The following is a 23,046-nucleotide window of genomic DNA, read 5'->3' as shown; positions in this document are numbered from 1 at the left end:
AGCAGAGGACCAGCCTCAACTGAATGGAGCCTATGGGAAGGAGTGTAAACAAGGAGGTGTTCAGAGATGTATGATGGAGTCAAATTATTCAGAGCCTTATAAGTCAGTAACAAAATGTTATTTGAAAATGCGACTTCATAGGCCACCAATGGAGAGATACAGTGGGTGAGAAGTCCATCTGCAGAGTTGTGGACATACTGCAACTCGTTGAGGAGAGTCTTTAGGAAGCCCACAGAGCAAAGAGTTGCATCTCAACGCGGGCAATATTTCTAAAACAAAGCCAAAAAAGCTGTCCCGTTTTTCACATGGGACTCAAATTAAGAGGATTAAGTGTGACTTTCCAGACTAAGGGAAGCTATCCACCATTACTGGGAATCTCTCCCACCAGCACAGTACCTGCATTGCCTGCCAGTAAACATTTTGTTCTGACACTATTTAGCTTCAAGGATTTCCATCTAGGAATTTGCTGGATTGATCTCATACACACTAGGCATTGCACTAAATTCTTCAGAGCCCATTTACTGAATATAGCAACCCCTTGCCGCCAGTGTTAGTACTAGAAGAAGCAACATGCTTTCAAAGTGTCATTCTGTGCCACCTGGAGAACTTTAACACCATCAGCAGTTGAACATTTTCTCCCAGTCCCACGTTCCTCTAGTCCAGATTAGATGGGGAAGCATGTTTTTGAAACTCAGTGAAATTTCAAGCCGAGAAATTGTCAGTTTGAATTTACCGTAAATTCACTGTAAACCCACCGCATTCGTTAGTGCTGTGTTTGTGCCGGTTTGTGCCTTTGCAAGTACAGTAGCTTCCCAGCTGCTTTCCCTCCGGAGAAATAGCGGATATAGCGCCTTCTTTTTCAGGTAATCACATGACCATGTACGGCGACTTTGAAAGCTAGTAACCCCGTCTGGAAACGACGGTTGATTTTAAATCTAATACCAGTATTTTCTGTACGTTTGTGTGAACAGGAAAATGAAGTCTCCGGGTTTAGCCCGAAAAAGCGAGCATTAGCAAACAACTCCGTGTTCTTAAAAAGGCTTTATCTAGCACGTCTTAATACTGCATAGCCGTTTTTTTTAATCTGAAGAAGCAATCGGTTTCTCATTGTCTCATTTCTCAATGCAAATATGCAAATCAAGGGACGTTTAAAGATTCGACCTGTCTTTTGAGCCACGTACAGTATGTACAAATACAAGAATTAGCTGTATTACAAGACCTGTAATATAGGTCGAATAGAGAATTCCTGTATTACAAAAACATTATTGTGCTATCTTTTTTATGGAAAATTCGGAAACCAGTGAAAAGGAACCATGATTTTTTAAGGGAAAGGACACTATGTACTAATTCAACTTAGGTAGTTCATAACACGATATTGAATTTTGGTAACTTTTTCAATCAATCAAAATTAATTTGCATCTCTCTCTTAAAGATGACAATTGTGAGTTAATATAAAGACACTGCGTCCATTAGTTAATTGCCAGCCGTCTGATATTCATAGACAACATTTTTACCACCTGCACTCTTTGTACTTGACTCTTGTTTTATAGTATATTAAATACTAGCTATTCTAATAGTAGTAAGAAGGAGTGATGTGATACTCCATTGATTGCAAAACTTGTTATTGCATCCTTATCACTATACTGTTTTCTATGCATGCACCAGTTCAGATTCTGTTTGTATGCATTGCTTTCGATATTTAAATCTTTAATCTGAAGGATTACATTTCCATATGGAACCTTGTCAAACGCCCACGGAAATATACAGGTCTTGACAACTACCGGTATAAGGGAACTAAAGAGATACTCCACACACCAGCTGGGGTATAAAAGGTTTAGATAAATATCATGTAGTTTTTTTTTAATTGTCTTGAGAATCATTTTAGACACCTTCTTCTAAAAAATAAAAACCATTAACATGTTAACCTCTCAGACTTCACGTCTGACATGACATGCAGGCTCCCCAACTCTATTGCAAATGTTGATGCTTTATTTTTCACTGTCATTCGAAAAGATAAACAGGTCGTGTCCAGAAGTAAAAACGGCTAGAAAAGCGCATTACAAAGGCGTCTCAGTAGCCTTAATGTTATAAAACCGAGCAAACAGGCGGAACCACCTCGTCTCCGAACCGTGACTTGGCTTTAGGCAGGATAAGAGATGTACACGCTTGGTGTTTTGCGTGGCCGGCCTGGTGGCTCCGCGGGCTGAACCATCGGACACTTCTAAAGTTCGGAAAAGCACATCGACTCCCCGTGAGTGCCGTGAATCGAAGACGAGCCCCGAGCCTCCCCGTCAGTCTGAGATCTAAGCCCCGGGTGAAGCTCTCACGCTGTCGGGGTGAGTTTGTGGAAGGGGCTGTTCTCTACCACGCCGGCCGTTTTGGGGGGCTCCATTTTCGGGGCTCCCCAAAACTGGGAACAATAGGGGGTTTAAGGCATTAATTAATGAATAGTTCTTCATTCAATTCTAAAAAGCAGCCCCTTATACCACTGAGACACCTGCAGGACAGGTGTGGCACTAGCAGTGAGAGAGAGGTGCAGTCCTAACTAGGAGCGACAGGAGTCTCTCTCCAGCACATTTCTCTTGATGCGATCAACCGGCCGCAAGCTAAACGAGTCTGGCGAGCAGTCTCGTAGGGGAATGTCACTGTATTAGGAGTCTGAAACTCCTTAGCCGTTATATACTTTATGCATGATTTGGTGAGTTACAGTTTCTATTTCTCTTCAGTGTGGTCAGTGTTGAGCCCTTGTAACAGAATCCACAGCTGTCATTCAGGAGCCGAGCCCGCCTCCAGAGTGACCTTCCTCAGCGGACACGCCCCGTCCACCTGTTCCACAGGTGCGCCCGGCAAGATGGCGGCGGGACGAGTTTCTGCGGCGTTAGGTGCGTTTGCGTTTTATTTCTATTTTTCTTATTTTAAGTGCAAAAATCAAATCTTACTTTGAGGAAAGATAGACAAGAATGTATTCTTGTTGCTAATTTTGTTGTTTGTATTTGTTTCGGTTTAATTTGTGTTTTAGGACGCCGAAATTAGTGTCCTGTCCTTTTCGGCGTGCTCTCGGAAGTTTTTGAAGTTCGTACTAAGCGTTCTTATAGTTATATCGTTCATTTCTTATACTTATTTTTCGTGTTTTTTAATGATATTGTATATCTAGGTTGGTTTTCTTTAACGAAAAAAGGTTGTAGTTTATCTTCAAACATTTGCTTTATAAAGTCAGTAGCTGTGTATCCTTTCGGATTCGGGCTACAAATAACATTTTCCGCTCCGAATTTATGAAATATTGTAAAGACTAAATTTACTAATTCGTAGTTTTCTTATGTCTCCAGGTGACAAAAGGATTGCAAGAATTCGCCTCCAGTTATGAAAGTTTTTTCCAGGGTAAGTTATATTCCTACCTTCCGCTATACTATTTATCTTTGTGTAAGTCGGTAAGACAAACGTGTTTTCCAACATTTTAACACCAGAACGGGTTTATACTGACTATATAACTGATTTTCGTTCCGTTGTGCTTTTGTTAAATAGAAAGTGGAAACTCTAAGGCGCTGAATTTTAAGCTTCTTTTATTTATTGAATGCATTGCGTAAAAATGGATAATACTAACAAATTGTAACAATTTTTCAAAGCAGGGAGTTAAAACGAATGTTATAGATGCTGAAAGTGGTACTTTCTAAGTTTATTTATTCATTCATTTATAAGTAGAATTGAATTTCTATGTGGCTAAACGTATTTTCTAAAAATTGGAGTAGTTTGGGATGTATCTGTGATTTCTCATGGAAAATCTAACCTATTGCTTTCTTATTGACTTTGATCGTGTTTGTATATTTCTTTATTCAGGCAGCTTGTTTGAAAAGTTAATAGACTTCAGAACGTCAAGTGAATCGATTCTGCAAATCCGGTTTCTTCTTAACATGATCCTTTTTCTTTTATTTTCAGTTCTGCGGCTCCTGATCCTCAGCGCTCCGACGATCTCCTGTCCAGCTCCACTCCAGCAACTGACGATCTCCGGCAATTTATTCTTGACAATGTGTGCTTTTTCTTGCATTTTATTTTTGATCCCAGTGGCTTGATCTGTAATGTACCGATTCAGTGATGTATCTTGTATCTTATTCTTTACCTGCAAGATTCCTGTTGACTGTTGTGCTGTATAAAGTTAGTAGCTGTGTAATCTGTAATTTTAGGATTCGGATTATAATAACGCAGAAATTATAAAATGTTGTAAAGATGAAATTGACTAATTCGTAAATTTTTCTTTATTTCTCCAGGTAACAAAGGGATTTGAAGAACGGACCTCCACTTATGAAAGTGTTTTTTTTCAAGGTAAGTTATGTTCCTACCTTCCACTACAATATTTGGGTAACTCGATAAAACAACACGTATTTCCCAGCATTTTAACAAAAGAACATTTTTATACCAACTTGATAACTTCTTTTCATTTCATGGCGCTTTTGTGGAGTTTTAAGATACTTTTATTCATCTATTGAATTCATTGTGTAAAGATGGATAATACCAACACATTTTATCGATGGTTTTCAAAGCCGTGTTTATTTGAATATTATACACGCTGTTACCTGGTATTGCATTTACAAGTAGCATTGGATTTTTGTGTGGCTGAACGTATTTTCTAAATAATGGAGTAGTGGGACTGAGATGTATTGGTGATTTCCCATGGTTTATTGTTCAATTTGAGTGATTTTAAATTTATTTATTTAGGCGGCTCCTGGTTCTCTGCGCTCCGACGATCTCGTTTCCAGCTCCACTCCAGCAACTGACGAGCGTTGGCAGGTTCTTCTTGACAATGTGTGCTTTTCCTTACATTTGATTTTTGATACCAGTGGCTTGATCTGTAGTGTACCCTTTATATACCGATTTATCTTGTTCTTAACCTGCATGTCCTGTTGACTGCTGCTATTGTATGTGCTGCGGCTCCTGGTTCTCTGCACTCCGACGATCTCCGGCAATTTATTCTTGACAATGTGTGCTTTTTCTTACATTTGATTTTTGTTACCAATGGCTTGATCTGTAATGTCCCGATTCAGTGCTGTATTTTATTCTTGACCTGCATGTTTTCTGTTGACTGCTGCTATTGTATGTGCTGTGAATTCTGCAATAAAAACTCTTGATTTCATTGTCTGCATTGTCGTGTATTTTCGAAGGTGCGAAGGGTTGTCTTGCAGTGTGCGTCACGCACCACTTTGACTTGGAAAAGTGCGAAGGCTCCCGCCTTTTTAGATAGTCTCTGGGGGGGAAAGGGTCCCTAGGAGGGAGCGTGGGTACAGCCCCGGGGGGAGAACTGAGGATAGCTCTAGCCAAGCCCCCTCACTCCCAGCTAGAGGGGAAGGGAGGCTGGAGATGGCCTGGGCCCGAGAGAGACGAGGCACCCCGGGCGGACTCAGCCTATCAGTCACAGCTTGCAACTGACAGCTTTCTAAGTCCACACCAGGAGACCCACCTCTCACAGGCACCAATGCCATCACCAGCCTGCCTTCCTCTCCTGCTGGGAGTGAGTGGGCTTGGCTAGAGCTGTGGTCAATCACCCCCCCCCCCCCCCCCTCCTAAAAGCGGAGTGGGTGGGGCTTGGTTTGATTGACGGGTGGAGACCACGCCCTGAAAAGGCCCCGGTATAGACTAAGTTTTTTGGCGGGAAAATCTGGCCACACTTAAAAAGGGGGTGGCCTCTGCAGTTTCCAAGTCACAATGCGATAGGGTGTCCCCTTGCGGCCGGGCACTCCAAGCAACAAACAGCCCATCGCATCGATTCTCAGAAACTGTTTGCAAAATCTCTCTGCCAAAAAACTCACCAACACCAGGGTTTTTCAGGACCAAGGGGGTACAGAACTCTGCACAAGAAATGAAGAACACAATCAAACTTCAATCGACAATTTATTGAGCGAAAACTGCATACAAAACAAAGCATTCCAGTACTACACATGCACAGTCCTCGAAGTGAAAGTAACATACATTTCAATTACAAAGTGTCAAAGCACGGCTACATGAACGCTAAATGTTGTTACAAGTCAACAGAGTACGAAAAGATCTGCATGCAACTACACGGCAAAACCAGAAACATACAGCACGTTACTGTTTCTCCAAGGCTTCTGTCGAGCAGCGATCAGCATGAAGACTGGAACTTCGTTTCATTTCCTGCAAAACAACAGAAATCAGTCTGAGCTGTGCTTTCTGTAACAGGATCTCAAAACGAATCCAGCTAGTTAGTTCGAGTATTGACGGACACGTTCAGAAGATGAAACTGTTTAAAAAGATTTACAGTTGGATTAAAGCAATTAGCCTGGTGTAACAGAAAATGTTCCTGTTCAACAGGGTATTGAAGCCTAAAAAAACTAACGTGATCGCAGTTTTAGCAGAAAATTGCTTTCTTTAAACAGCAGGCCTACAGTGTTGTCGGGTCAAAACCATTTCTGCAACTGGAGAAATCTAGTTTCACTAGTCTAAATCTTCCATTGACAAGGTGCATCACGTTTTCCAACAACAATGTTCGGCAGGTACAGATAAAGTGTACCTCAATAGGATACGTGTAAAATAATAAAAACGTTTATACTTACATGGTTAATTCCAGCAGCTGAGCCAAGCATGTCCTGCCCGAAGACACCAAACTGGAAACACAAGAAAACATGTATTTATACGACCATTTAAAGATAATTTAAACCAAGATTTCATAGTAGCAAACGGCGTTTTCACCAGGGCAGATAGCGCAGAATATATTTCAATAAAATACGTGTAAAGAAATGAATAAAATGTTTATACTTACGTTTATACACCCATTATTCAGTGCGAATCATGTCCTGCCCGAAGACAATAAACGGAAAACACAAAACAGCCCAATTTAGAATTTAAAGACCATTTAAACTAAAAACTATTAGAAGCGAATATTTTTACCACGAAATTGTTTACATAATCTGGAAAATAATGAAAAAAACTTTACGGGGATTTGGATAAATGCACACGCTTGATTTTGTGAACAAAGTTCATGAAGTGTTTGATGAAGAAATATTAAGATAAACATATTGTACGGAAAGCGACGTTTTTATTTCACCAACACAGCAGTGTCCTTACGGCTACAACAGAGCTTTTCTTCCAAGTAAGAACAAAACACACGTTGTTTGTGAAACACAGGTGGCTTGTTAACCAGAAGCGTTGGTAAAGAAAATACTTATATTACAAAATGCCAACGAAAATACGGGTTTTACCCCCTTATTCTGCGAGTTTTCGATTTCATGATTATATGAGTTAAATTTTATATGCATAAAAATAAAGGGAAAAAAAATCATTAAAAGACGCGGAACAAACTCACCCAGCTCCCTTCTCTCCCGCTGAACCTGGCGGACAGGTGCGCGGGGCGTGGCCTGCGACTGATGTCACCCGAGTGGGCGTGGCTACAGACTGACGGCGCACGTAGCTTTTTTCTTGGCTCCACCTGAAAACTTCCGGAAGAAATCCAGCATGTTTTCATGGCTTACAAGTTTCAAAATCTTTTTTTTTCCACAGTTAGTACATTTAATCCTTATGACCATCTGAGAGCCAAAGATATGTGAATGAAAGCTCAAATGCTTCTGCACCAATGCATATTTAACAGTGATCAATAAGTAAGAGGGGAATCAATAGCAATGAAAAGCTGAAAACCAATAATTACAAACGGACAGCTAAGATTTCGTGAACCAATTGCCCTTTAAACTGATTTGCTTGATTGCCTTCTTTCTCTGGTTAGGAGCTAAATCCTTTATTTTAATCATATTAATAAAAGGCATACACGCTATTAGCATGATTATTGGAGTTTAAGCTAATATACATGCTTGTAGGTTATATTTAATCCATCATACATTTCCATAGGTAGTGATGACTCGTGGAGTAATTGTGAAATGAAACCCCAGGGTCATGCGCTCAAATAGATCCCATTATTGATTAATACTGTAGGCTGTTAACTACATCCACTCAGTGTACATCCTAATATCTTAGTACAAGGAACACGGTCAGGGTGGCACTGTTCAGTACTTCTTCTCAGCTAAACTCTCTTTGACATAAAAGATGAATGACTTCCTTCGCTTTTCTTAAGACCTGAAAGTGATTCATTCATTTCAGTCCATTTTGTTTGCTGCTGTGGAGTAGAAATGCGTCTTTTTATCCATTTTCACAGTCCTTGAGCCAAGCGCTCACCTTGATCTCGACTTGTTCTCTTTGTGTCAGCGTGACTATTTGAACAACAAGAGCCTGGGAAGAGTACACTTGAACAAAACATAACGCAAAGAAATGGTTTGATTTTATCCTTAAATGCACTTTACACAACAAGCTTCCAAATCCCCTTTTAGGGGATATTTCAGCCCTGTCCATGACCAATAAATTGCACCCTAAGGGGGAGATAAATCTGTTCTAGTCTACGTACTGTATCTACATTTTCAGCTTGTAAATGTTTTCAAAGAGATCAAGTAAAACATGTTTCACATGTGAGTTAATCCTGGAGTTAAGAAATTGTATGATATATACAAAAGATCTAAGAGGGCAGTGACCACTCAGGTTACTTTGTGGTGTGATTTACTTCTCTTTGAACTGGAATTTCAGTTTTTGTCAAATTTGTCTGAGAGGAGCGATTCATCTGGTTCATTCCGATACCGAACAAGACTCTGGCATGCTAACTAGTTACTCAGAGCCATGCCGGGCCAGCAGGGGTACGCACCCTGTGGTCTGTAACGGGGACACTATACTGTAAAAAAGGCACCGTCCTTCGGATGAGACATTAAACCGAGGTTCTGACTGTCTGTGGTCATTCCAAATCCCAAGGCGTTTCTTGAAAAGAGTAGGGGTGTTACCCCGGCACCCTGGCCAAATTTCCCCCTGGCCTTTACCCATCATGGCCTCCTAATAATCCCCATCTCTGAACTGGCTCCATCACTCTGTTCTCCTCCCCACTGAGAGCTGGTGTGTGGGGAGAGTACTGGTGCGCTACGGCTGCCGTCGCATCATCCAGGTGCACACTGGTGGTCCCAATTACCTGTAAAGTGCTTTGAGAGAGTTAATAATAACTTCATCTGAGAGGGGATGATATTGCAGGTTTCTCCTGCACCATGTAACAGATCACTTTGGATTACACGATGACACACAGGACTGTTACTTGGCTGTGCTGTTCCATTCTCTTTTCCAGTCTAGCCCCTGAGCAGGCCTCGTCTCTTCACTGCTGTATATTATAGTATATTAGTGCTCTAGTGTTACATAAATCATCCTTTTCATCTCCGATGCAGCGCGCCATAGTCTGTGCTTTGCGGGCTCCCAGTATTGATTTGCTCTGCATTTTGAGGGGGAGAAAAATTCCCCACTGCAGTGGTTTCAACTCCGCTGAAAATGGAAATAGAACCGTTTCATCGTCCTGCATCCTCAGAAGAACAGACTTCACTGGCCTCTTTGATGTCTGTTGCCTACCTACAGTAGGTACCTTATTTCAGGACTGGGATATGTTTCATGTGTGCCGCCTCTGTCCTCAAGCTTCCCCGCGGTGACGTTTGCCCCTCCCCAGAGCCCAGCGTGTGTCTGTCGCAAGCGCAGGATCCAGAAGAGAGAGAGGGACCGGATTGTTCTCCTCAACACCCAGCAATTCAGATCGGTATCACAGCCCAAGCAGCCCACCCGAGTCGCCCAGCTGGGCGAGTTCAGGACCTCCCTCGCGTTCAGAGTATTCAGAGTAACCAGAGAAACAAGCTACGTCTAAGCAGGAAAGCGGGTTAATTAAGTCAGCAAATAGCACTGGAGATGTAGAGCTCAGCTAGAATAAAAACCAGAAGTACCAGGCCTGGGAAGAGCTTTTCTAGAAGAGACCTTTCTTTGAGAATTGCTCAATAAAAAAGCTGCTTTTAATTTCCATAAAGTACGATTAAAAGTCAATTAAAAAATGCATTACCTGCTTTGTGGAACAGCTTTTGTTAAAACAAAATTGAGCAAGATGAAGAACACCTCATCACTGGGCAATACCAGCTATCACCGTTCTATCACAATACAAAAAAAACTACGTTTCCCAGAATGCCAAGCACGGTCCACGTTGGCGCACGCCGTCCCTGCGCCCCCTGGTGGCCGATGCCGATCATCGCAAGGATATCCCATTTATCCGGCAAGAGCGGAGATCATCCTGTAGCCAAGCTGGGAGACAGCAGAGCCGAGGAAGAGGGGGAGGCGAGAAGCAGCGTTTCGTTAAGAAGGGAGACGGACAGCGTATAATCAATGAAGGTGCATGCAAAAATAACATAGTCATCGGGTCCAGACGTTGCAGTATCCAGCTAATAAAAAGATCAACGATTTTTTTGGGGGGTTGCCCTCATTTTATTGGCTGTGAGGGAGAATAGGCTATTCTTGCAAAGATGGGTAACCGAGGGATGGAGGATTTAATTCCTCTGGTAAATCAGCTCCAGGATGCCTTTTCTGCAATCGGACAAAATGCCAACCTGGATCTGCCCCAGATCGCCGTGGTCGGCGGGCAAAGTGCGGGTAAAAGCTCGGTTCTGGAGAACTTCGTTGGAAAGTAAGTGATTTTTTTGGGGGGGGTATTTCGCTGCGTAAATAAGATGACAGCAAAAGTGACCGTGGCCATACCGTGGTCTCCAAAAACCTACCCCTTTAAAAACGCATTGGGAAAAATAAAAACAAATCGCGAGGCGGCTGTAAAATTCAATTCGCCTTTCAAGGGGGGGAATTGCTCTTGAAGGGTTTCTGAATTTTCTCAAATCGATCAAATCCCCTGTTAGCCATCGTCATAGCTAGGGGGCAAATATGAGCGGAGATTATTCCGTTACATAAACAGTGTGCACTGTCAGTGCTGTGGACATATTATACAATAGAACATACAACACATCAATTCAACCCGTATATTACCTGGTCTATATTTAGCTTATTTGTAACCAGTGTCAACGATTCTTTCTCTGTCCTATTGAGGTGCACTAATTCTAGTGGAGCCGTTTTTTTCCAAGCGTGTTTTCGAGCTCTCCTGATGGTGGAGGTTTTGACATTAGGGGGTTATATCGATTTTTAAATGGCAGAACGTACCGTCGCTGTTGGAGCGTGTTCGCGTTCGCCTCGTATTGTCCCTCTCGTCCCCCAAGATGAAAACGATCACTGTCTTTTTTTTTCTGTCAGCCGCAGATTTGAAGCCCCTGCGGGGGTCGCCGGGGCAGGTGATAGCGGCGCTCGCACGGTGATGCGATGAGAAATGCGCACGTAACCTGCCATCTATCAGATAACTTCACGGGCTGGAAACACAGCCCGTTCTTCCCCAATTGCAAGAATAAAAGATAGTGAACTGAGGGAACGGAGTTCAGACCCAATTGTTCGCGGAAAAAAATTAATATGGCTGTTAAATAGTGCAGCCGGGATGTTCTAAAGTGGTATCAACATAATGTATTTAGCAATTCCATGCATTCACTTGATAATTTCCTAAGGATGTTTATTGAAGGGAGACGTCCCTGTTCAATATATCAAATATGCATATGCGTGTAGCAGGAGAGCACCTAACCCCGGTGTGTGGAGCTCCGAGCTTGGTGTTATTTTTAGATCTCGCTGGTGCAGTCCAGTTGCGCTCTGGGGTGCTGTTTAGAGGACACGCACACCCCTACGAAATATTTAGAGCCATCGGCTGTAGTACGGAGTGCGGTGTTTTAAAAAGAGCACAGCTGCCATTTTGTTGCACTTTTTAGCAGGCGGCGAGCTAGCCCGCCGCGGTCTGCGGCGTTGGTTCAGCTCTGACCTTCAGCACATTGAGGAAGGGTTGGCGAGCTGCGGGTTTCAAGGGAAGAACACACGCACAAGGCAGCTGTAGGGCGCTCTGTCCCTGTTCCCTGGACGGGTCCCCGCTGCGAACCGCGTCTTGCACACACCCGCGGTCGGTCTGTGGCTTGCACGTTGCCGTGACCTTGTGTGGGAAGCCGCAGACGAGCGGACTAGCGAGGATATCACCCCGGGGGGCCGGTCCCAACGCGCGTACTGTACCTGGACTGCAGCATCCAGTGCGTTTGGCGAGGCCGGCCTGAACGCTTCTCTCCATTCCATGGCAACGGAAACGTCAGGCTCCTTAAAGAATGTGTTTACCGTTTCGGGGGACTTTTTTTTCACACCCGGGAACCCTGATTTTAAACTCCTCCCATGCCACTACACCTATCTCCCGTCGCCCGCAATAAAGCGTCTTCCAGCAGCTCCTCCTTTGTTTTTTGGAGACGCCCGGCCTACGTCGTGTCCGGTGTGGTTTTCCAGTTGTGACCGTGGCAGCATCAAACTGTCGCATCTTACCTGTGATAACAGCCTCATAATAATAATAATAATAATAAATTTCGATATTGCTTTTAACCTGTGCGCTATGTGTCTGTTCTTAATGAGTAAGGCTGTAGTCAGTTGCTAGGGTTCAGAGAGCCGTGTGTCACTCATACAGTTCATCATACATGACTTACAAGCCACCTTTGAAGTCTTCCTATGTTGTCTGTTATCTTTATGAATTGAGCTTTTTTATTATTCCTCTCTTGCGTTGTGTACGTGAGTGTTCATGATCATGAGTGTCTCAACCAGTATAGGTGCTCACTCTAGTGCCGCGGGTTCGAGTCACTAGTGGACTGTGTCTGCTAAGAGCAGGGTGCGATGAGCCGGTCAGGTCTCTAATGGTTCTCGGCGACGCGCAATAGCCCTGCGGCGCGGTAGGTGATGGACACGCCTGTCGTCCAATCAGCGCCGTGCCTTCCGTACGGGACCGTGACGTGTAAAAAAGACAGGAGGCCTGAAAGTGGGCGGGTCGTAGGAGTCGACACTTCCCGATTCGCTGCGCTGTGCGGTGGCGGTGCTCATACAGTAGCTGTGACTACATAATTGTACTTAAAAAAGTACAATTATGCCGCAAGTTTAAAGGGTCACTACTTTACAGGAGAATTCAGATCTCAGTTTTAATATCCGCATGAGGCACTGTATCATCGTATTGTATATCTCCTGGAACTATAAGCAACTGTACGACCATCCATTTTCTAAACCCTTCTAATCCACCACAGGGTTGCAGGGAAGCCAGAGTCTATCCCAGCAAGCAAGGCAGGGTACCCCCTGGATGGGACGCCAGTCCATCACAGGGCATACGCAGACACACACTCACACTAGAGCCCGTTCATGTATATTAATAATATCAATACAGATTAATACCGTATATTAAACTCTCAATATAGATACAAATATTTGGTGATGGCCTTTTTGGATGTGAAGGAGAGTACCCAAAAATGCAGATTATTTTAAACTGGTTTGATCATAAATAGGATTAAATCCAATCTTTTACCAGTTTTCTTTGGAATGAGGAGTGCAGTATGGGGTGTGATCACGACAAATTATGTGGGAAGGAGTTTGCTCTTCGATCTCCTTCTGTAATTATAGTGCGACAAATCCCAGTGCACATGAAATACAATCAGGGTGTCACAACTCTGCAAACACCCTCATGCAAATGGTAGTCCGATCTTGTCCTGAAATGGTGTAATCTTGCAGACCTTGCAGTTGTCTTTACAGTGTCAATGACTGAAAACCTGGGAACAACAGCAGTATTGGCTAATCAATTAAAAAATTGATTCAATTAAGCAATTAACAGCTCTGAATTAAATCCGGGGACAGAATTAGCTATCACATTATACGATATGGGCAATTGGTTTCTATTTCCACTGAAAATTCTGTAAATATGGGATTACAGAGATCGCCATGATATTTTAATCGATCTTCTGTCTAAAACTAAACTCACGGTCAGCGCTAGAGGAGAAAACAATATCTGGTCAGTCTAAAGACCACGGAGGTCCTAGTGAATGAACTCAATTGTCTTGAAAGGGCTCCAGAAATAAGCTTTCATGGGAATCCTTTTCAATGCCTTTTCGTGTAAGGTCATTCCTGACTTGCTTCGTGTCCCGTTTGTTTCACGTTTTTTGCTTCCTTCGAACACCTTCTTGACATCACGTTCCCTTTGAAATTCGATCTGTTTTTTTTTCTCATCTCCAAAATCCCCAGTGTCGGAAATGAAGACGGTATAAGTTTCCTTCTTGTTCGTCGCCAGATGAGAGTTTCTGCTTCTTAAGCAATTTTCAGCTCACGTGTTCGTTCGGCAGTGAACAGTGTGATGACAAAGCGTCAGATATCAGTTTCCAATCAGAAGGCAAAAGCCTCCCCAAACCTGCTCACTATTGAAAAGCCTCCTGTAGAGTTTTCTAGTGCGCGTTATTTTCCGGTTTTTGGACTTAACTTTTCCCTTGCGATCTCGTCTCTCGGATTTCGCCTTTCGGATTGTCTCTGCTCCTTCTGGCTAACGGATCACAAGCTTCGCCTACCGACCTTGCTTCTGGATTGCGATTTTGGGTTGTTTGCCTCTGCATCCCGCGGAATCCATGGCGACGCTCGGGATCAGCAGTATCTGCCTAATAAACAAAACACCCCCAAAAATCCCAGCTTTGGTTCTGGCAGGGGGTCAAACTTTGGTGCTCATATATTGGGGGAGGTGTTCAGATAAACATTAAAAATCCTAAATGAGCAAATATTTTGCCTGAACAATCAAAATAAAATTGTTTAGAAAACTGGTGACATTTACAGTTTCCAGAACCACCTAGCATATACTGTAACCTGTGCTGAATGGTATGCATACTTGAAAACCACAGGCACCTGTGAGAGCAGAGTCCAGAATTCTCAAATTTCTATATTCACTGGGGTTTTCTCATCGTATTTTTTCATTCCGTCTTGTTGCACCAGACGCCTGATAGTAAGTGTCTCTGTACATCCTGTAGGCCTTGAGGACTGTAAAATCTTCTGGGCTTTGTCCCTCTGAGACGCTGAATTGAACAAAACATGTTGTGTTAAATAGCTGCAATGAAAGATCTCGCCTTTTGCAGCTATGCTGAGTCAAAAAGAGATCAAAGCAATGGATCTTAACCCGCACTGTGGCTTTTATGGAGCAGAGTGGGACATGTTGGAGACATTTTTTCCCGCTTCCCCTTAAAAGACAGTCAGGAGTCCGTCTCAGAAGTTAAAAGAAGTTCTTATTTCATCCGCATGGGAGTGAAACACACAGAGATGCTCGGTGTATTTTTCTCAAAGTAATGAAACTAGATCAGTCCTTAAAACTTTTCTGTTATCTATCAGGCACCTCTTACTACCTCCCTGTTTGCTAAAGATAACTTCTTTTAATACAATTGGTCACTGAGGTTCATAGCACACATTTCTATATAATGGTATGGAATAACATAGTAGCCCTTTTTCTTCCAATCCAGTTCAAACCAGTTCTGACTGTCCACTTTATAAAATATTGCATCTTCTGCAGGAAAAGTGTGTACAAAGTTCACAGAAACCCTCTCAACGGACATAAGTGGTGAAACACTCCCCAGGTGTCTATGTGGGAATATATGTAGTCACAATTCTGCACCTCTCTCAGGACGCCTGGTGCTGTTAATCTCAAGCCCAGCTGGCTCCACTCTCCAGACCTCTGGGTCGTAGAGGTCAAAGCAGCATTTTCTTTAAGGCCTGTGCAGTTCCAGTTCCAAACTGCAGGCAGTGCATACAGTATGTGAATAGAAGCATAAATCTTCCCTGATCTGGAATATACTGTACATTTTCATAAAGCTGTGCCAGCTGGAAAGAGCGATCCAGCTACCTCACAATGCAAAGCACAGCGAAGCTTGTATTCCAGAACAATACTGATACTGTAAGGTCACTCACAGAATGAACTGAGCCCTTTTCAGATAGCTCTGTTGGGGTATTGAGATTTCTTTTCAGTCGGACTCTATGACCTTCACGTTGTAAAACACTATTGTTTTAAAGAAAAAAACGAAGACATATGCCATATCTACAGTACATGGGGAGGTAGCTACAGTAAATGGAGTCTGTTTCCCTGAAATGATAGTCACTTCTTTTTGTATACAGTGTATGTTGCATGTCAATCTGGGCCTTTCATACCTTAGTGTGTTTTCTCCATTTACCGTCACAACAAGTTATTGTATTAATTTAGTGCTTTAACTTAGTCACAATTGCACATTACAGTAGCCATGTCACGTGGGCCTAAAAGCATCACATTACCGCAAGTAACAACCTCTTTCAAGCTCACTTCATTACTGGGGATTGAAATGAAAACAGCAATGGGATCACGCTTGTGAATTGAGTCCTGAACCGCAAGATGAGGGAAGGTACACTGAAATTGCTGAAAACCAGGAGGCCATTGCGTAAGAAATTCGTTATTAAAATCGTGCAAGGACCGTGTTAACTGAAAACACACTGTAATGTATCCATTTTGCCTACAACCATAAATTGAGCTCAATGAAACATTAAAATGTGAGCCGCGTTCGTTCCCTTATTGTTTTCTTGGAATGAAATTCCTGACCATGATCTGATGCGATTCACCACTCCTGCGTTCTGTGTCGTTCAGCCCTCTTTCAGCTGCGGCCGTTGTGTATGACCTGTGTACTGCAGCCTCTGGGTTTCTGAAGGCAGGCAGGAGGCGTATGGATTGTAGAACCTGGCAACATGCAAAGCAATATTCCTTTAGAGCCACAGATGTCCGGTCAGAAGAGCTACAGGGACCTGCGTGTGTGTGAAAAAAACTTTCAGAGACACTACAAAGGCATGTAAGTCATAATTCCTCAGCTCGTTAAAAAAGAAAATCAGCTCGTCAGCCAACACAGCTGTGGAACTTTGGAAGCAAAAAACATTTGTCCAGCAGACATGGTACGCAGAAGAACCATGCTCTGTTGTGTGAGGGCTGTAGAAAAGGCTGAACTACATCTGAGAGGAGGCCATTTGGCCCACTGAGAAGAAGTCAATGAATTGTGGGATACTGGCTAAGTCAATAAGTGTAATGTAGTCAGGTGAAAAGAGCCACTGTATTGTGAAGGTTTCAAATGAAAGAAGACTGCAGAGTAAACTGCTTGCCGACAGTAATACTGGACATTCAAAAATAAGGTCAGCAAAATCCAACAATTCTACACTATTCACCCCCGTTCAATGATCTCCCATTTTTCTTGAATTACAAACTTCGAGATAATAATTTATCAGAAAACACAATCCATACAATGATTTTTCAAGTGAATATTTGAATCAAAATGTGAATGTTCCACCCGGCTGCTTTTATGGGTGAAAAGAAGTTGCATGTCCACAAAAGCCGTAAAAAGAAACTCCCCAAACTAAACGACTGTATTTCGTGTGCTTTAGAATTCACCCCCAAGTCAATACCTGGTGGAAGCAGCTTTGACAACAGTTACTCCTGCAAGGCTTTTCGGATTAATCTTTACCAGCTCTGCAGTTGCTGGTTCGGGTTTCACCCATTCATCTTTACAAGCGTGCTTAAGGTCTGTCAGGGTAGGGATCAATGATGGCCAGAGAGTTTCAAGTCAGCAAACTGAATGTCCTTGAGATTCCCAGTTACTCCCACCTTCTGTGTAAGTTAATCTGGGGTGGTTTTGGATCATTCGGCGAAAAGGTGGAATTTCTTTCTAGTTGTATGTCTTTAGCAGACTGATCCAAAATAGCCCATCAAAGGAATTCAGTAATAATAGTCCACTTCTGAAATGAAGGAGTAGTTTATCTAGATTTATGTATTTTCACAATATACATTTTTAACAGGCAATATTTATTTTAATCTGTCTGAAATTGTATTCATCGGTGCAGCCATTAGAAACATGTAAAAAAAAACAATAATAATCAGATCACTTTCAATACGTGCTTATCCAATTCGGGATCACAGTGGCCCAGAGCCTATCCCAGGAAACATCGGGCACAAGGCAGGATACAGCCTGGATGGGACACACCCAGACACAAACATTTACATTAGGGCCAATTTCACAGAGGCCAGTCAGCCCACCAGCACGCCTTTGGACTATGGGAGGAAACCCATGTGAACACACAGAGAACATGCAAACTCCACACAGACAGTACCCTGGGAAATTGAACCCAGGGCCCCAGTGCTACAAGGCAGCAGTGCTAAGCACTGCGCCACCATGCACAAACAGTGAATGAAAAATGTTATCGATCTTGTCTAAGTGCACAAGCTAACTAAAAATTGGAATGTACAGCAGTCTGTCACCTCCAAAAGCATTTGCAGAGAGATATTGAAGCTGTGAGGCCTTACACCACAACAAAAATGTAGCTTGGGCAAGGAGAAATAAACTGAAAAAGACAGTAATGTGGTATCTTTAGTAAAACGTTTGCAAAGAGAAAACTTAATTATTTTACACAGAACTGTTAGGAAATAGTAAATATTATTAGATCAGTGTATGCTTTTATACGACATAAAGCATATCAACACAAATATTTATAGGAACATAAAATATTGACAGTTCTGAAACTAAACTACAGTACAGTTGGCTACGTCACTCAGTATAACAAACAGAGTGTGTCATTAAACTGGAACAACCTGTTGAAGTAGGAGTTCCAAAATATTACCAGTCACAGCCTAAACAACACAAATAACAGAACAATAATATGATCAAGTGAACAACCAAAACAGTGCCGGCCATGGCAGAAACATTCCCAGTAAAACACAGGCGTGCTTGTGCAGGAGATACAGTGGAGCAGTGCACCTCTGGAAATGTAGGTGTTGGAGAAGGCAGGGCGTAGGAGGGTGCAGTAATCCTGACAGCCGGCACATCACTTTGTTTATGTGTGCGAGTCTCTGCGAGTGTGCCTGTGTGTGAGTGTGTGTGTCTGTGAGTGAGTGTGAGACAGTGTGTGAGAGCGTGTCCGTGTCTGTGTATGTGAGCATGTGAGAGTGTGTGTGAGTGTGTGTGTGAGCATGTGTGAGTCTGTGCGAGTGTGCCTGTGTGTGAGTGTGTGTGTCAGTGAGTGAGTGTGAGACAGTGTGTGAGAGCGTGTCCGTGTCTGTGTATGTGAGCATGTGAGAGTGTGTGTGTGAGCATGTGTGAGTCTGTGCGAGTGTGCCTGTGTGTGAGCGTGTGTGTCTGTGAGTGAGTGTGAGACAGTGTGTGAGAGCGTGTCCGTGTCTGTGTATGTGAGCATGTGAGAGTGTGTGTGTGAGCATGTGTGCGTCTGTGCGAGTGTGCCTGTGTGTGAGCGTGTGTGTCTGTGAGTGAGTGTGAGACAGTGTGTGAGAGCGTGTCCGTGTCTGTGTATATGAGCATGTGTGAGTCTGTGCGAGTGTGCCTGTGTGTGAGTGTGTGTGTCTGTGAGTAAGTGTGAGACAGTGTGTGAGAGCGTGTCCGTGTCTGTGTATGTGAGCATGTGAGAGTGTGTGTGTGAGCATGTGTGCGTCTGTGCGAGTGTGCCTGTGTGTGAGCGTGTGTGTCTGTGAGTGAGTGTGAGACAGTGTGTGAGAGCGTGTCCGTGTCTGTGTATGTGAGCATGTGTGAGTCTGTGCGAGTGTGCCTGTGTGTGAGTGTGTGTGTCTGTGAGTGAGTGTGAGACAGTGTGTGAGAGCGTGTCCGTGTCTGTGTATGTGAGTGTCTGTGAGTGTGTGTGAGTCTGTGCAAGTGTGTTTGCATGAATAAGTGTGTGTGTGAGCATGTCCGTAACTGTGATAGTGTGTGTCTGTGAGTGAGAGTGTGTGTCAGTGTGTGTGTGTGTGTGTGTGTGTGTGTTCTGTCTCTCAGTAATTTAATGCTCTCATCTTGGCTGTAATCTGTTGCCCTTCATTAAGCTGCTTGCTGTTTATCCTTTTACTTTTAATAGAAACAATCAGTGAGCTTGGAACGGCAGTGCTATTCCTCGCGGTAGCAGGGAGAAGTGTGGCAGCAGTCCTGACCACCAATTCATTAATTAGCACCATTAATTACAAGACAGCTGCTGCTCCCCAGACATTGGCCCATGAGGGTCTTAACAAAAGCTGGTTTCCTCACCTTTCAGTGACCACCAGACCTGCCACAGGATAGTTCATTGACTCAGAGATGGTGGTTTAAGACTGTAGTTTAGGTGTTATTTGGTGATTTTTCATTGTCGAATTGGATGAACTGTGTGAGGGCAGCTCAAAACGAATTAAAGGAAACCTCCCAGCCCATTGGAGATGCAGATATTCAGAGTAAATGTTGAACAGACAACGGTGTTTGGCTGAACCAGCTCAATCCTGTCCATGGGTTATGGAAAAGTCTGCATTCGAGTCTAGGGAATCATTAGGCTCCCACTTTCTGGAGATTTTTGGGACCCTAAATGGGATGCTAGTCCATCTGTGAGTTAGCCCTATGTCGTTACTGGTGCCTACTGTAGGTGTGAACTACAGCAATCAGGCTGAAGCAGCACCTTGCTCAAGGTGGCGCGTTAAAGAAAACTCTTCACTCAGTCCTTTATCCACGAGCATGGAGAGGATACAGCCATACAGATCTCTCAATGAGGATGGCAAAGGCAATGGGTTTGATACAGCAGACTCAGGGTCACACAGCTCATTCTAAATTTCCGTATGAGGAGTTGGTTTGCTCTACAAATATGTCTTTGTAATTGACCACTTTATTCTTAAAGAAATGAAAGGAAGTATGCCGATAGAAGGTGTGGAATCCAGCTAAACGTTCTGTGGTTAAAGCATTAGCATCAGAAGATCAAATAACGTGCCCGCAATTTATTCTTTCATGCTGTTGCTAAGTTAAAAAAAAAGGCAGGTTAGCAAAGACAAATAGTCTTTAACAGAGCTATCTGGAACTGTGAAGCAAAACCTAACCAGCTGTGGATAGCAAGGTGTCCAAGGTGTTCTTATTCCCTTGCTAAATTGTAAGATCTGGGACTCTAATACCTTAAATGCAGAATTCAATAAAGGCCCCAGAATCAAAGTAAGCCCATAGCACACAATTCTTCATAACCTAAAACAATTTGAGGACAGCAAGCAGTGGGATGCTTTGTACTTTTCATCATTATCATCATCAAGCCTTATATTAACAGCGTATGCAACTGAGTGTCAGGATGGCCTGAAGCCTATCCCAGGAAGCACTGGGCACAAGGCAGGATACACCCTGGATGGGAAGCCAGTTCACTGCAGGGCACACACAGGGCCCCGTGGCTCTGAGGCAGCCATGCTAACCACTGTGCCACCCCCACATTTTCCAAACCAAATAACATTTCAAAAACGAAGTCAGGGGATTAAACTGCACTGTCCAGCACTACTGTTCAGCTCAGCTGAAAATGGGCCCATTTATAATAATAATAAACTTTATTTTATATAGCGCCTTTAAAGGTGGCTTCTCAAAGCGCTTTACAGGATGACAACAACAATAAATAAGAAAACACAAGATAAAACACAATTACAATATATAGAGGAGACCGTGGATGGTGGTACTAAGAAAAGCAGAGGGGTGAAGAATGGAACCGGTTAAGTAAAGGCTTTTCTGAAGAAGAGGGTTTTGAGTCTACTACATTTCTACTATGTTAGATGAGCACAAATGTCTGTAACCTACAGTACCTCCGCAGGATGCCTTTACTGAGGTGTCCCAATCCCATGCTGAAATGCTGGGCTTTAGAATGCAGTCAGATTACACTGAAAAGAAGAAAATTACAGTGTATCTTGATCAAAATGACGGGGCTAAGTTTTTATTTAAAAGGGGCATATGACTTCCCGAGGCTGGTCAATTGAGAAATTGAAATCTGCGCTTTTCATCTGGTTTTAGTAACACTGCCGCTGAAAAAAGCTTTTGAGCATTCATGTCCGCCTCCTTAGTGCAAGACTGCCACATGCCATTCAGGTTAATAGAAGGGTTTAAGGACCTTGTTGTGCTCGTCAATGGAAATTAATGAGCTGTGCATTAAGTGAGTAATAAAGGAAACTCTGGGAGGGTTTATTTTGTGATTGGCTGATGAGGGAGATCCTACCGTGGTGTGTGGTTCTTTTTCATTTAGGTGATTAATGACAGGCATCACTTTTACAAGCTGAATGGAATTCCTTTAATTTTCTCTTTGGCGGGTTGGGAGTTTTTTTTTATTTTTCTGTACAATGAATAATGACGGCAAAACATACGTCGCACACCGGCGCCACCAATTAATAACATCAGCACACATGCACCTGCAAATACTAATAATAGATCGCTTCTGTACTCTTTTAGAAAGACAGCTTCTTTTGCCATTTTTTGAACTTGCTCTCCTGTCTTAGTATGTCACTTCGTATTCATGGAGCATGTTAGATTTAAATGGTTTTTACTATTTGGTACTATTTTCGCTGCACTTTTTCAGTTAATCCGAGGTACATTGTTTAACTGAAGTGAGTCTGTGGCATGACACGTAGGTTAGGTCTGGGGCTCAGTTCTTATCCGAGGTGCCTTGTGTGTGGAGTTTGCATGTTCTTCTTGTGGCAGTAGGGGTTTCATGCTACGTGCTGGGTTTCCTCCTTTAGTCTAAAGACAAGTAGACACAGTATACTCCTTGCAGTGGGCTGGGCTCCTGTCTCACCCTACTTTAGGGTGTAGTCCTGCCTTGTGTCCTGTTATTGTGACCCTTACCAGACCTAATCAGCTTTCTAATAATGGATGGATGGTTTTCACTTCTGTTTCCTTAAAGGGGATGCCAGCTCCTGGCTTCAATTTTGTATTCATTTGATTATTATGCATTCATGATGTCGGCAGTTATGTATTGATTTTTTTTTAAATAACCGGCTCACACTTAGAGCTAGTGTCATCTAACACATCTCACAACACCTATTTATTCCAGTGACTTTTCATCATCGCTTCCCCCCCCCACAATGCCAAAGTTGGGTGTTAAAACAAATAAAAACCTAGTGAGCTGTCATGCCTGTATACGTTCGACCGCAATGCTGTGAATCTCCTTCGGCTGCTATCTCAGAGCAAACATCCACATGCAGGGCGAGAATCGAATCGACTTTTCTGGAAAAACTGCCACGTTACACACAAGCCTGTCACCCCCTCCTGGAGCGACTCCTCAGGCGTGACCGAGTGCGGGCAGAGACAATAAAAGTGTCACCTCACAGCAAGGGGGTGGGGTGGGGGGGGGTCTCTCTCTTATCAGTGAGGGTCCGGCGGACGATTATGCTGTGGTTCTAGTTTTCCTTCTGCCAACTGCCGAGCAGAACGTGGAGCCAGGAGCCCAGCTGTGTGAGCCCAAGTGGGTTCCGTTACCCCTGCCGTTTCAGTAGAG

The 23,046-nt window shown here is 43.3% G+C and overlaps 1 protein-coding gene and 2 long non-coding RNA genes across 5 annotated transcripts in view; 2 read left to right on the top strand and 1 right to left on the bottom strand.

Annotated features, from left to right (window-relative positions):
• The first annotated feature begins 2,833 nt into the window (after positions 1 to 2,833).
• LOC148816071 (uncharacterized) lies at positions 2,834 to 5,128 on the top strand. Its single transcript, XR_016094755.1, has 4 exons — positions 2,834 to 2,882; positions 3,327 to 3,378; positions 3,934 to 4,317; positions 4,711 to 5,128. It is a non-coding gene; the product is annotated as an uncharacterized LOC148816071 (long non-coding RNA).
• A 744-nt stretch (positions 5,129 to 5,872) lies between these two features.
• On the bottom strand, positions 5,873 to 12,163 carry LOC148816070 (uncharacterized). Its single transcript, XR_016094756.1, has 5 exons — positions 11,977 to 12,163; positions 7,310 to 7,439; positions 6,767 to 6,800; positions 6,561 to 6,611; positions 5,873 to 6,141 (listed from the first exon to the last, which is right to left on the bottom strand). It is a non-coding gene; the product is annotated as an uncharacterized LOC148816070 (long non-coding RNA).
• The window catches only part of dnm1a (dynamin 1a), a 112,621-nt gene continuing 99,678 nt past the window's right edge, over positions 10,104 to 23,046 (top strand). For all 3 annotated transcript variants that reach the window (XM_088940790.1, XM_088940791.1, XM_088940789.1), the window contains exon 1: positions 10,104 to 10,516. In XM_088940790.1, the coding sequence (XP_088796916.1) occupies positions 10,356 to 10,516 (161 nt within the window). In that variant the 5' untranslated portion in view covers positions 10,104 to 10,355. The remainder of the gene's footprint in view (positions 10,517 to 23,046) is intronic.

This window comes from Atractosteus spatula, chromosome 23 (assembly GCF_055471065.1).
Source record: "Atractosteus spatula isolate fAtrSpa1 chromosome 23, fAtrSpa1.hap1, whole genome shotgun sequence".
In the NCBI taxonomy this organism is placed as follows: domain Eukaryota; kingdom Metazoa; phylum Chordata; class Actinopteri; order Semionotiformes; family Lepisosteidae; genus Atractosteus; species Atractosteus spatula.
This window is presented reverse-complemented; position numbering and strand designations above follow the sequence as displayed.